This window comes from Astatotilapia calliptera, chromosome 20 (assembly GCF_900246225.1).
Source record: "Astatotilapia calliptera chromosome 20, fAstCal1.2, whole genome shotgun sequence".
In the NCBI taxonomy this organism is placed as follows: domain Eukaryota; kingdom Metazoa; phylum Chordata; class Actinopteri; order Cichliformes; family Cichlidae; genus Astatotilapia; species Astatotilapia calliptera.
The window spans coordinates 27,054,539-27,069,255 of NC_039321.1; the positions used below are offsets into that span (position 1 = coordinate 27,054,539).

Sequence of the window (14,717 nt, forward strand, 5' to 3'; positions counted from 1 at the left end):
TCAGGAGAAAGTGAAGTCTTAAACCCACTTCTGGCTGTTGTATTTGTTGACAAATATCTTCAGTGTAGATTACATCTTTCATTTTCTCACAGCAGCACGAATGTGCTCTCATCCGGTGTTTAAAACCAGGCCAGACCACACTCCTAAATAACCACGAACTGCGATCTAGATAACAACAATTGAGCACAAGTCAAAACACACAAAAGACAGCTAGTTAGCTTCGCTGGCTAACGTTTCCAAGGGCTAGTGACAATAGCTGAATGGCTAAGACTATTCCCTGGAAAAGACATAGCACACTGGGTATTTCAAAACAGGGAAAAGCAAGCTATGGGGTACTGCGATGTTATCTGTGCTGTCATACCACAAAGTGTTTAATAAATTAAAGTCGTGTTGTGTGTACTGGACGGGCTCTGTAATAACCGGTGCCAACGAGCTGTTTGTATCCAGACATTACTCTGCTCCTAGCTGGCATTCCCAATCAGTGCTAGTCACTGGCGCTAGCCGCTAATGTTAGTTCATAGTAACCAGCAACACCAACAGCAAGGGGCAACCAAGTCTATCAGCTAACTAGCTAGCTAATGCTAATAAGCAAATTAGCCAAATAGCTACCAAGCGATGATGTACGTTAACAGTCCAACGTTTACATACTCTTCCGTTAATTTGTGTCATTTCTCCCTCGTTTGCTGATGAACATCAAATGCAAAAAGACTGCTGATTGCAGCTCACAGCACTTACCTTAAAGAGCTTGATCTACAACATCTGTGATTTGTTTGATGAGAGACTGCAACAACAAACAATAGCAGCAGCAGCAGCAACAGCAGCAGGGGCAATTAGCCAACGTTAGTTAGCCAAGTGTCGCCACTACAGAGAGTAGTACAACAGCTGCAGTGCCACCTGTATATCGTTTGTTATATAGCTATAACCGAGAGAACCACGTTTGGTATAACGCTGTCATAAATGATGGACTTCAGAATAAAGAGAGTAATCGTTGCCGGGATGCTCAGACTAGTGTATGTGAGAGGCACTCAGCATGACAGCATCCTTCTTCATCTTGGGGTGAGAACAGTTGGGGGGTTCTCAAAGTTCAACCGGTAAAATATCGTCACCCACTGGCCAAAACTGGAAACATCCAGCGACACTGGGAGTCCTCTGGATGTCTATTCTGTAGCAACACTTGGTCCATCTTCATCCTTTAGCTCAGAAAATTAGGATAGAATTCAAATGGGGACAAATTAATTTACGGTTAAATAATTTAAGTGTTACATTATAAAGCATATTGTAAATAAAGACAGAAATGGAAGACTACAATTTGGCAGTTACTATATCAGTACAAAATGCTGACAGACCATTTATTTGCACATACTTTTTGCTTGAACTGATAAACAGCTTGATACTATGCTGCATAAGAATAAAATATAATATATATAATAATGACTTTTTTGTGTATTGTATAGATATAAACCTAGTGTAAATACACAAAATAAAATAGAATAGAATAGAAAATAGAATACAATGTTTGTCTGTCACTGTTATAGTGTTTTTAAACATCTCACTTAAGCAACAATAGTAAGGTTTCGCAATAGAATAGAATAGTACAGAATGGTCTGGATACTGGAAAATACTCTACTTTTATGTTTCGTTATTGCCAGTGAAATTGTGAAACAATAAGAAAGTATACAAAGTAGCTATATACTTTTATAGAATGGTTACATTAGATTCTGTTTTTATTCATGAAGGAAAAATGTAGAATAATAACAAAATTCAATAGCAGCAATATGGAAAAAACTATAAAACTGCTTAAGAATAGAATAGAATAGAATAAAAAGATTACTATTTTGTTGTTACAAAGGAAATTGTGAAAGAAATAAAAAAGTAACTGGAGATATTCATAGAATAGCATCAGTAGAAGACGTTCTTATTACAATTATAGAATAGAATAGAATAGCTCTTTAGACACTTTAATCATAACAGAGTAACTATATACATTTATAGAATAGGAGAAATTTTTACTAGAATTGTTTTATTATTATTAGAGTAGAGTACAGTAGAATATTAACAGTGAAACTGTGGATTACAATACAAGAGGACAAAATAGAATAGAATACCTCTTTCAACACTTAAATATACAGAAAGAGCTGTGGAATAATAACAGAGTAAATATTTGTAGTTATTGAATAGCTGCACTATAAGAAGTTTTTATTATAATAATTTTTTAGCATAGAATAGAATAGAATATTATACTGCTGCTGACACTTTAATAAGCAGTAGAGGCTATGATACAGAGTAGAGTAGAACACATCTTGTAATAATTGAATTTAGGGTAAGAACTATGGAATACAACAGAATAGAATATCTCGTTAGACCCTATAACATACAGTAAGGACTTTAGAATAATAGCAGATTAACTATATGCATTTATAGAAAAGCTGCACTAGGATATATATATATATTTTGTCATTATGTTTTAGATTGGACTGGACTAGACTAGACTAGAATAGAATAGAAAATATGATCATATGCAACACTAATTCTAGAGTACATTAAAGGTAAAAAAAAAAAAAAAAAGAGACATATAACTCTTCAAGTGAGATGATCACAAAATTAACACAGTTTAATCCCATATAATTGCCTCCACTGGGCTGCTGTCCACTCCACACCTGCACATTATGTATTTGGAGAACTGGAATTATTTATTTAGTTTAGTTTAATTCATGTCGGGTAGAGTTAACAGTTATGCGTCCTGTGCATTTAATGCTCATTAGTTTTACTGTTAAATTCAGCTACATCTGAAGCCACAAGTTTGTTTATTTTTTCTCAGAACAAATATGAGTTTTGCTTTTAGAATATAAAACAGTTTTTTCTTTCCTAAATAAATGTGATGCTACAAAACTTTAATTTATTAGGGGTTATTGTCGTTTGAATGAAAATTACTAAGTTGATTTATTTTGAAATTGGAATTAACACGGAGCCATTTTGTTTAATTGGCTTAACACTGTTTAATTTTTCAACTTTTCATGTGCTCACGTTTGAATTTAATTGAGTGCCAAGACTCTACCTTTTTCAGAAAGGTGCACCGTTTCATCTGAACACTAGAGGGAGCAGGTCTAAAAGGAAAACATTGGGTATAATTCACGCTGTAATATCACTTTACAGTCTCCCACATTTACTTTCTTAGAGGATTAACTTTGTGTGAAAAACATTTATTTAAGGTTAAGTGTGAGAATGATTAAACTTACGCAATTCTTGCCAAGTGGTTCAGCTGACAGAGTCTGCAATGTGTGACAGGTAGCGTCTTTGTATCAGTGATTTGTAATACATCTCCTTGGTGACACCTAAACAATGGAAGCAGGTTCAGAAAGGGCTCACACAAAGTAAATTGGTGTGGCACAAACCCAGCTGGCAATCCCCTGCGGTACCATACCCCTGGTGAAAAGAGTCTCATTTATCTTGGCAAGGCTCAGTAGAGAAAGAGGCTGCTTCGAGCTTCTGGATTCTTTTACCCAGGGGACAACAAATGGCGCCCTACAGCTCTGGGCTCATATTTCGCCTTCTTGGTGGCTTTCAGATTACGCCACATAGGTAGGAGCAGTTATGGAGCACAAGCCGTTTACTGTAGATGCTCTGACTTTCTTTGAAGGAAAGTTATGAATTATTAATGAACTGTTACAGTGACCATCATTATGAGATGCAGTAAGCATAAGTGGCAACAATTTCACAACTGTTTCAGGGAGTTTTCTTGCCATTGTGCATTTAGTGTGTGTTAATAATTTCATAATAAAGCATTTAAGTGAAACAAAATTAAAACTTCAGAATAACTTTTCAAACTATATTATTTATTACACGTTTCTGCAGACGTGTACATCAACACAAGACCTCGTCAGATGCGATACATTGCACATACAACAGTCTTACCAATGCTTAGAGCAGAGCCTCACTAATGTTACAGTAGCTCATTTACTCAGTAGAGGACCTAATTCACTACAACTCACGAAAAGCTGAACAAAAATCTCTCACACAGTTACACAGACAAAAACACAAGGACCAACACTATTCAGGAACTAAAGCAGAGATTGAAGATGAGCTGAACTGTGACTTCACTGGGACGTGCTGTCCCCTCCCTACGCCACAGACTTAGACCTTAGATGTCAGTGGTGTTTCTCTCCATCTTCTCTTTAACAGGGTAGGCAACCTAGTGTGGCGTATACTGTATGTGTGAGGATTATATATGAGCAATGAACACACAGAGGCCCAAGGAGGAAGACCAGCTCAGATGGGGTGTCTGAAGTTCTGGCCAGCAAAACGGGCCTTGTCGCCAAGCTCCTCTTCAATCCTAAAAGACAGTGATCATGGTTGGTTAAAGTGGACTTCCATGTAACTGTAAAACAACAACGGTAATGTGCATGTTTTTAGAAGGGACTCACCTGAGGAGCTGGTTGTACTTGGCCAAACGCTCAGATCGGCAAGGTGCACCCGTCTTGATCTGGGAAGGAATAAAGACACATAAGAGCAAGTCTGTAACATGCAAGCAACTACCTGACTAAGTGTAAAGTCAGCTTTGAAACAACAAGATATAGTTTTACCTGTCCAGTGCAGAGACCAACCACAAGGTCAGCGATGAAGGTGTCCTCTGTCTCTCCAGAGCGGTGGCTGACCATCACACCCCAGCCATTGCTCTGGGCCATCTTGCAGCTAAAAGAGAAGACCCAATAAGCCAACTAATACTTTTATGTAAATGAGTGGGATTGTGTTGCAGTGCTGTGGACACTCACGCCTGCAGAGACTCTGTGACGGAGCCGATCTGGTTGACTTTAAGCAGCAGGCAGTTGCAGGCTTTGTCAGACACAGCCTTGGAGATGCGTTTGGGGTTGGTAACGGTGAGATCGTCACCCACAACCTGGATGCTGGTACTGGCTGTGAATTTGGTCCATGCCTCCCAGTCATCCTGGTCAAAAGGGTCCTCAATGGACACCACTGTTAGGATAGGAATTAATGATTCAGTCAATAAAAGGCTAATCTGACAGGGTTTTTTTAAATACAGAAACCTAAAACCTTAAATTGGTTATTCTCTTTGTTGGCCACTTGGTGGCAGCAGAAACAAGTTTGTAACTGCTCCGCTTTTGACGACAGTGTACAATGCATTTTGCAGATGCATGGCATGTATGATTCTCTGCATAGACATGCAGAGCATATCTATACATCATTCATGTGCAACAACTATGGATAGAGTTGCAACAGGGCATTATGATCTGATGAGGATTCAAATGTCATGGAGCAGTACTCACTGAATAAAACAAAACAAAACAAACAACGACAAAAAAGTATCTACTTAAAACTCACCGGGGTAATCTTTGACGAAGCTCCTGTATAGGTCAGCCAGCTTGTCGGAGGAGATGTAGCGGTTAGGGTCATCGGGAGACTTGAAGTCCAGATCATACTTGCCGCCCTTGTAGAACTCAGAAGCAGCTACATCCATGCCAATGACGATCTTATCGGAGTAGCCGGCCTTAGCGATGGCATGTTTCAGCAGCTCCAGAGCTGATAAAACAACATACAATAAAAGGGTGACTGCATTTGTCGACAATTAAATCAAAGTTTTCATTCTGAAAAATGAGTCACCACTGAAAGCTCTGCACAACTAGGACAGCTGCCATATCAGCACATTGACCTGACACTGGAGGCTCATGCTAGCAGTACTGAGTTGAGACCTTAATTTAGAAACCGTATGTCAACTTCAGCAGTGACATAAGTGGAGATACTTTCCTGGAAGCTCTAAGAATTCAATGCTTTCAAGACACACCCTTTAGGAATATTCAAGGTGTACAGTAACAACTTTTGACTCTAAATGTTTGCAAAGATAACCATTTACTCTGTGTGAAATAACTGTTATAGCTGATTACTTCTCTAACCTTCTTTGTTCTCAAGGATGTTGGGGGCGAAGCCACCCTCATCTCCTACATTGGTGGCATCCTTTCCGTACTTCTCCTTGATGACATTCTTCAGGTTGTGGTAGACCTCAGCACCAATACGCATGGCCTCCTTGAAGCTGCTAGCACCAACGGGCAGGATCATGAACTCCTGCATAGCCAGCTTGTTGCCTGCATGGGAGCCACCATTGATGACATTGAAAGCCTGAAAGGAAGCAGAGAGGACCAGCTTTTAGCCTAATGCAATCATGGATGAATACAATGACCCTTTGAATTAGATATTAATGGTCTATGAGGCCTATTGATCAATAAAGTGTAAAAGGCCTTGGATAATTGTGCTATGACGCTCACAGGAACTGGGAGAATGACTTCAGGATTGCCAGCCAGGTCAGCAATGTGGCGGTAGAGGGGAACGCCCTTCTCTGCAGCACCAGCCTTGCACACAGCCAGGGAGACGCCCAGGATGGCATTAGCACCAAACTTAGCTGCAGAATAGTAAACACAAATAATTCACAATATAATATATACTGTCAAGACATAGCTTGTGATGTTCTCCATTGTTTGTGGAGAGCATTTTTGGATTTTTGAGGTTTAGACACTGTTTAATTAAAATCTCCAAACACAATATATGCAATTCCATACTGAAAACTTTCAGGAGGTTACAAACAAATAACCATCACTGGAGCAGAAATACTGTTTAAATGGTCCTATGCACTGCCCAATATTTACCAAAAATATCTTTAAATATTTTTATTTATACATGTGTCCTCACAAAATATTGTAAAGTACACTGGTATCTTACACTTGTTTTCAGTGCCATCCATGTCCAGCATCAGCTTGTCGATCTTCTCCTGCTCCAGAACGTTCACATCCTGGATTAAACACAACATGACAGGTTTAATTGGACTGGGTGGGGAAAGAGGCTGAACTTAAACTGGTTTATTTCTAAATCAATAGTTCATTAGATCACACTACAAAGATGTTAGAGTAATCAAACCATGTCAGTTATTTTACTGAAGTTCTGCTAGTATAGACGGGTTTATAGATGCTTTGGGTATATCATGAGGTTAATGTAGAATTCAGTCACAACAAACTGTTCAGTGCATACAGTTATGCATTTCCCAGTTACTGCTACCAATAACACACTTTTGTGTTTTCATTTACTGCTGCATTTCTAACTTCTTAACACAATTCATTTGACACTAGAACACAGTTATATTAGTCAAACAATAAATGGTCCTACCTTGCTAACCAGTGCAGGTGCAATAGTTTTATTGATATGGTCAACTGCTTTTGAGACACCTGCAAGGAACAAGCAGACCATGACTGACTCAGACAGAAGAAGACCATGCAGAGTAGGCGAGACAGATGACCACAGAGCATCCAATTGTATGAGACAGTGTGTGAGTGAGCAATTAGTGGTAAAATGTAATTTACCCAGTGATTATTTTGCTCTTTTATTTTTTTCCCTTTATTCTTAGATCTGTGATCATCTGCTTGTGCCCGACGAGGTTAGTTTCCAAAAGCCAAACTCATTTTTCATGCTGCTGTGCACGGCAATATGTAAAGAGTCACTCCGTTACTCCACACTTTATTTACCTGGTTACATAATGCAGGGGCCAAAAAATCATTTATATATTTAACTGCTCTTTTGACTCCTAACAGGAGGGAGAGAGATGTAGGAATCAGAAATGAAGTAGTAAAAGATGAGGAGCGAGAGAGCAGAATGTAAAGTGGAAATGGCACAAAAGATTGTAAAATAAATAGAGATGTCTTACCTTTGCCCATGTAGCGTGTTTTATCATTGTCACGGAGCTCCAGAGCCTCATAGATGCCTGTGGAGGCACCGCTGGGAACTGCAGCCCTGAAGAGACCTTGGAGACACAGAGGACATTTCACATTTGTTACTTTTAAGTGCTATTTCACGTCACAGATATTCAACAAAAGATTGCCTGGACTTTGACATATGTTGAAATCTGATTTCACCATTATACCATACTTCCTGACTTTGGGTTTGTGCTTTCTACATGCTGTCTTCACAAAGAGGAACATGTTTGTTAGGACAACAAGTGCAGAGGAGGGGCTACTTGGTACACAAGGGACAGCAGTGAGTATCAGCTAAAGGCGTCTCCTGCTCCAAAATGAAATAAACCATGTTGGGAGGAAGTTGTAACGGCTGTGCTGCAAAATCTGTGATGTAACAGGCAAAGCCAGATGGCCAACTGAGCATGTGCAGTGCATCTGTGGGATGATAGCAAGCCACACCCATATATAAGAGGATAGCCATTTCAGATTCACCCAAGTGATTGGAAATTGGAGCAGAGCAAAAAAAATCTATTCAGCTTGCTCTGTGAAGCGGCAATGATGGTGTGAGTCTGAGGGGATTTAGGGCTTAGCACAAGAGGACACAGCCACTGTCAAGGCAGTGAGTTCAAGCTTAACGAATCATCTGCATCAAGACATCACCTGGATGCTTTTGGGGAATGCTGCCAAATATCCAGGTCACATTATTAACAGCTTTCTGGCTGAACACAATAAAAAGGAGAGCCGTAGAGAAAAGCAATGAATCAGCAAATCTTCAAGTACCTACAGTAAAAGTGAATTCCTTTTTTTTTGTGCCAACAGCCCATCACACAGATGGCATGATGGGCAACAAGCATAGTGGGTTATCTAATATGACTGTGAAGCTGGTTACATAACAGTGCAAAAACACATCTCGGTTACTATGACCGACATACTCTGGGTGCAGCACGCTCGCTTTGGTCTGTGCAGTTAATGATGTCAAAACAAGTCTGGTGGACTTAAAAGGGCCCAAGAAGAATAAGGGTGCTATTTACAGTAAACTGGAGCACGTAGCAACCATCCAAAACTAATGAAGAGACAGAAGGGCAGCAGAAAAGGGCAGACAATCTATTCAAACCAGTGCATTCAAGGCAGCGTAGCCGGCTTCACACATTTCCGTGTCAATGACCATTCAGGTTGCTTCGTTAAAATTCTCAGGACATTTCACTGGGTTGAGCTGTTCCTTTATTTGAGCTCTTATAACAGAATAGCTTGCCAAAAAAAACTTCAAACCCTTGCCAGGCCCTTTAGTTAGTTAAAATAAAATTGATCTCAACCTCCAGCATACGTGTGGAACAGTGCAGCGTTTGGATGCTTTATGGTCAACAGCTTAACTATCTTAACTGGTACACAATAAGGAGAGGGACGTGAACTGTAGATTTAATTTCCCTGACACCTGTACTTTACATAAAATGAAGATTCAACTCAACTCGCTGGTTTGCCAGAAGCACCTACTGTATGAGCTACAACTGCTTCCAAACAGGAACCATTACAGTAACAGAGCGCTGCAGAGGCAGTGTGACTTTACAGGAGCTATTTTCACACATCCATCATCTGATCTGATCCAGCGAGGGCCACTCTGAAGACGGCAACAGTGTAGGTTACCAAGTTGCTGGTCTGACTGCCTAAATACACACGTTAGCAGACAATAATTTCATGTGCAGGTTATACACGATTTCAATTTACCTGTTAAACACATGCATTTGAAAGTGGGTTTATGAGTCCCCCTTTTACGTCACCAGACTTCCTGAAAGGATTACTCATAAAATGTGGTCCATCAAGAGGCTACAAAGCCGGCCTAGACTGTGAGGCCCCCTCCACCATGCTTTAAAGCTGGAATAAGGATTTTGTATTGGGTGTTCATCGTTCTTTAACTCCTAACGTGATATTTTTGCCCAAAAGTTCAACTGCTGTCTTATGTGCCAACAGAACATTGTGCCAGAAGGGTTGTGAAACATGTAGGTATGCTTTTGCAATCGTCAGATGTGGTTTTTAGCAGGTTGTAGAGATTTTGTACATCTTTATTCATAAGGTGGGGGCACCACTACAAGCCCCACTCAGTCTCCTTTCCTTACTTGGAACAGTTGTTAGGAAAACGTTTTGCTTACTTTTTCCAGCATAGCCTATGAGTCAGTACTCATACTATAATATAGACATGACAAGTGCAGCTGTTTGCATGTGGTTCACAGCCAAAGGCTTCACAATGTCTTGCATTTAACTGTAGATGCACGTTAGGTTGTGAGCCGTGCCACCACTGACTAGAAGATCAGGTTTTACAAGCTGCAAGGTATAAAAGAACCTTTCTCTTCTTAAGCCTTTAATTCATATAAAACGAGTCCAAGAAAGCATGTAGTTTATCCATACAGTACCTTTCTTAGTGTAAAGATCAACTTCCACAGTGGGGTTGCCACGGGAGTCAAAAATCTCACGAGCGTGGATCTTCAGGATAGACATGATTCTGGATCTGCAGAAGAAACAAATGTAAGAGGGATTAGTGTAGGACTCCTTCACAGGTCAAGCAGACGGGCCCCTTTAGAGCTTCTACTTACGAATTAAAGCGTTGAGTAGAGAGGTGGCAATAAACTTGGGATACACGGCGACACACTCACAATAACAAGTAAATAATCTGAAGATGGATTTCAGAGAAAACAGCAATAAATCTTCTCGATGGTTCTCTAATTAAGTATATGGCTGTGCAGACCACCTAAACTGATGTGTACTGGCTGCGAGGGCAGAGGTAATAGCAGACAGGCGTGGCTACTGCAGTGAGGAAAATCTGTATGGGTTCCTTTAGTTTACTTATTACATCAGACTATAAAACAGCATTGCAAAATGTTTGCAAAAAAAAAAAAAAAAAATCCCTGTACGTGACAATAAGAGAGTGACCTAGCAGAAAACCTATTTGACTTCTTTTTGTTTCTTTTGCTTTCACTGCAATGATATTACAGGCACGAGATGTGGTCTAATCTCATGGAGCCTTTCATTATCTCGTGAAATTTCAGGAGCAGAGGTCAGAGAAGGTTTTAAGAGAGACTGTTTGCCCATGATGCCTGCAGCACTATTGATTTACATTGGTTTTATCCAACGTGCCCCAATTCCAATTATTGTCTTGCACATCTGCACATACTGAGTGCCTGAATGAACTCCCGAGTTCAGCCTGGAAAGCTGTGTCAGAGTGCAGAAACAATGGAAAATCCTCTGTCCCCAGAGATCTGTGTGGAAATTTACCAGAGGTGACAGTGATGAAGCACAATTGCATGTGCCTACAAAAAATCTTTAGGTACATAAAATCATTTATATAACTTCTGGGGACCTTTTGACTAACCAAATTAAAGATTTATGCCATTTTAAATAGGCATGTCGCTGGTAAGATTTCCTGTGTTTTACCAGCATGTTAGTTTTTTTTTTTCTTCAAAGGTTAATATTTCTCGAGTTACACAAAATGCTATCAACTGGATAATCCATCAATTATCATCCATCCTCATGCAGGCTAAATACCCTTTGGGTTCTTGACAGCTAGTCATATAGAAAGTATATTTGATATGACTTCATACATTTTAGCCTTCTTGGAGCAAATAACTAATCATCATATTTGTAGCTACCAAAAATTCTGCAATATAATAAGCAGTGGATGCCACGTGAATAGCTAATATTTGGTAATCTTGCTGTTTTTGGTGCACGGTCATTGCAAACTCCGGGAGCGAACATGTAAGATGAGAGTATAATGGCACCTGGAGAAAAATGAATAATTAAGGATTGAAACTTGATGTGTGTTGCAAGCCTCCTACATATACACTAGTCTGAAACCTGAAAAAAACTTTTAAAGCTGCATCAGTAATCTTATAACCTACCGAGTGAGTGATTCATAAAAATACTACGAGGCTACAGAAATGACTCAAATTGACTTGAAGGGGAAAAATGAGACATTAAAGGTCGTGTAATCCTGCTACACACGGTAATTTTCCTTTACTCGGTGGACACACCTCCAGTCTGCTGCAAGCAACTGGTAGCTTACCCACAGCCTCAGCCAGCGTAGAATGCTTGAAGTGGCGCACGTTTGAGGTTATCAGGCAAAAACAGCCCTAAAAGTGATTCTTTAATAACAAACAGCAAACACAGGCTGCAGGAAGCTGGGCTTGCAACATGACGCCCTGTTCCTCCACACACTGCAGCTCTAAATGGACAGACATCTCGCCAGCTGACGGCAGTGGTTTAAAAATAGACAGTGGGCTACAAACTGCTCCAGCCTGTGAGCCACCGACCCATCAATGGGGTTTAATGAGTGGGCGTATAAATGAGAAATAAGCGCCCGAAGTGTAAGCTAACACAAGGACAAGACTTCGAGGATATCAAGGATGAAGAGCACTCTTTAGACTATGATATGAAAACTAAAAAACTTTATATTAATAAACGCTGTCATTAGAATAGGCCCTTTAAATCACGAACATCATCATAATGACTTAAAAGTATGAATAAAAAGCCAAAAGAGATTGAAATGAGTTACCTTTCCGGCCTAACTGTGTGCAAGGACGAAGCTGTCTCTCTCTGGTGCGGGCAGGCAGAGAAGGCGCTCGTGACGCTTCGGGTTGGATGATAAGCGAATGGAATCAGGAAGAAACTGAGAAACGGCGCAACGCCATTGGCTGGAGCTCACTCACGAGTGCAGACGGTTGCGAGAGGCGACGCACGTTCACCACCGTCAGGAGGCAGACCTTGAAAATGAAGAGGATGCGGATTTGTTTTAAAACCTCAGCATCACCTTAATAAAATCAGCATGTAGACAGTCAACGATAAAGTGTGCGTTTCTAATAGAGATGTCTATTGGGAAATTTATTTATTTATTTATTTATTTTTATTTATTTTGCGAGAATGAAAGAGTCGGTTGCAATGCGGAAAGATGACGCAGAGATGAGTACGTGCAGAAAAGCAGGCAGGGATCTCCGGTGGGGTGTTTCGCTGCTGGACACGTCACTTACGGTCACATTTCCTGGCAACGACTTTTCCCCCACAAGGATTTCATAAATGAATGGCAAATTTGGGGCGCATGCATTTTACACAAGACCCAGTCCACAGTGAGCCATCGTGCGGGTTACAGAGACTGCAGCAGGCACCTCAGAATAGAAATGGTAATTCACCATCAGGGCTGAAAGTCTTCTTACTTAACTATATAGAATTTTTTGAAGATTTTATTAGTCCTGGCACTGAGTTAGAAGGTGTAAACTTGGATATCCACAGTATACATTTAAAAGATTGGCTGCACTAGTTATCAATATCAAGACTGCAGTAATGAATCACGGCATGAATGAGTGAGTACCGGGTTTCCCCCACACGTCTGTGCTGTGACTCCTCGTCATTTCACGACGTGGGTTCATGCAGCTGCGCAGTGGAGGGAATGCAGCACCCATGACAGATCAGAGCGTGATGGTGAGAGCCTGCTGCAGTGACCTTGAGACGGTCAGTGTGGCACTCATGTGCAAGTGCGCCATCTGCTGCTCAGATACTGAACAGCAGATATTTTCAGTTGTGAATGACATTTATTTACGTTAGATGGAAGGAAATTGTATCCAAGAAGACTTCAAATTCTAAAATAAAAAAAGTCTTAAGCCAGCCTTTATTTAAAAAAACAAAACAAGAAAACATTTTACTTCCAAGCAGCCAGTAATTTTTTAAAAGAAATCTTGAGCAGTAGTTTTCCAGTCTTTCAGAAGGCATTTACATTTTTTCCTTTGGACATTGGCTGCTTTTTTAAATTCATTTTCAGACCCACTCTTGCACCTTATCATTTCAGATTAGTATTTTTTGTTTGTTTGCTAAGTCAATTAACACTAACCCATCATTCAAGCATAAAAAGGTACCTAAACCATGCTGTTCACCTAACTTATCCAGTACTGTGTTTATATAACACACGTGGAGATACAGAAAGTCTTTTATTGCTGCCATATAACCTGCATCATTATAATTGCATTAATAACATTCTTTATAGCATTATTCCCCTTAATAATATTTCTTACAGTATTGATATTGGGTTGAAGTTGTTTATTGAAGATGTTCATTTAAGGATCCTTCCATTATGTTAACTTTTAATGCTGGTACGGCCAGAAGTATTTCATACACATTGCATAGTATTTGTCCTCATTCAGAGTTGTTGCTCAGTCTACAGAGGGTCGTGAGCTTTGTGAGGCGCGATGTCTTCACAATCTATTGTGTTAAAGATTGGAGCATAGAAGGATAACTGCAATACATGCTTACAATGCACATATAGTCTAGAAATGTGTCAGGCCTGAGGCCTTAACTCATTTAGCTTCCAACTGCATTTTATTCTACTTGGTAACAGATGACTGGAGTCGATAACCAGCCCTCAGACACCCTGAAGGCTTGAAGTTATTGCCTTGTTTGGAAGGTGTTATAGAAATGAGAAGTTCTATGTCTGTTTATTGCCATCTAAGATGTACCATTTACTGTAACTAACGTCTTTAACCTATTTTTACGCCATGGAGGGGCGGATACCTCACTGCTTTAAAAGTGTTCTCAACATGTATTTTTGTCAGAAGACATATGCTGATGTTTTCTCTCCTGTGTGTTAATAAACTCATCGTTTGATTGCACTTTTCTGGGGCCTCTGTGGTTTGTTTCACTGCTCTGCATTGATTGATTTCGCGACACACACAATTTAGCTAGAAAACAATATTAGATTGTATCTTTAGGCACCCTGTTACTAGCAGCCTGTCACAAGAACACACCATCACTCCATGCATGGGAGCTGGAGCCCAAAACATAATGTGTTTCCATTTCTTCTGCCGAATCTATAAAAAATGCCCAAGATAACGCAGACTGCGTTATCTTGGGAGAAGTAGCTAGAAGCGGCTAACACTTCTTCTAACAAAAAAGTGTTAAAAGAAAAAAACCCAAAAAAGTGTTAGCCAAAAAAACATAGCTTATCTCAGCATGGCT

At 40.0% G+C, this 14,717-nt stretch overlaps 2 protein-coding genes across 6 annotated transcripts in view; both read right to left on the reverse strand.

Annotated features, from left to right (window-relative positions):
• rerea (arginine-glutamic acid dipeptide (RE) repeats a) overlaps nt 1-1,074 on the reverse strand; it is a 130,465-nt gene extending 129,391 nt beyond the window's left edge. For all 4 annotated transcript variants that reach the window (XM_026153751.1, XM_026153750.1, XM_026153754.1 and 1 more), the window contains exon 1: nt 736-1,074. The gene's annotated coding sequence lies outside the window, so the exon portion shown is untranslated. The remainder of the gene's footprint in view (nt 1-735) is intronic.
• A 2,738-nt stretch (nt 1,075-3,812) lies between these two features.
• eno1a (enolase 1a, (alpha)) lies at nt 3,813-12,353 on the reverse strand. 2 transcript variants are annotated; one of them, XM_026154183.1, is made up of 12 exons: nt 12,271-12,353; nt 10,136-10,230; nt 7,703-7,798; nt 7,168-7,226; nt 6,727-6,796; nt 6,276-6,409; nt 5,907-6,129; nt 5,338-5,535; nt 4,770-4,971; nt 4,581-4,689; nt 4,422-4,480; nt 3,813-4,330 (listed from the first exon to the last, which is right to left on the reverse strand). In XM_026154183.1, exons 2-12 carry the CDS (start codon nt 10,218-10,220, stop codon nt 4,267-4,269), a joined length of 1,299 nt encoding a protein of 432 aa, XP_026009968.1. In that variant the 5' UTR covers nt 10,221-10,230; nt 12,271-12,353; the 3' UTR covers nt 3,813-4,266. The 2 variants fall into 2 exon arrangements, with proteins under 2 accessions (XP_026009968.1, XP_026009966.1); XM_026154181.1 differs by lacking the exon at nt 7,168-7,226 and adding an exon at nt 7,524-7,582 and having other exon boundaries at nt 12,271-12,328.
• Nucleotides 12,354-14,717: the final 2,364 nt, after the last annotated feature.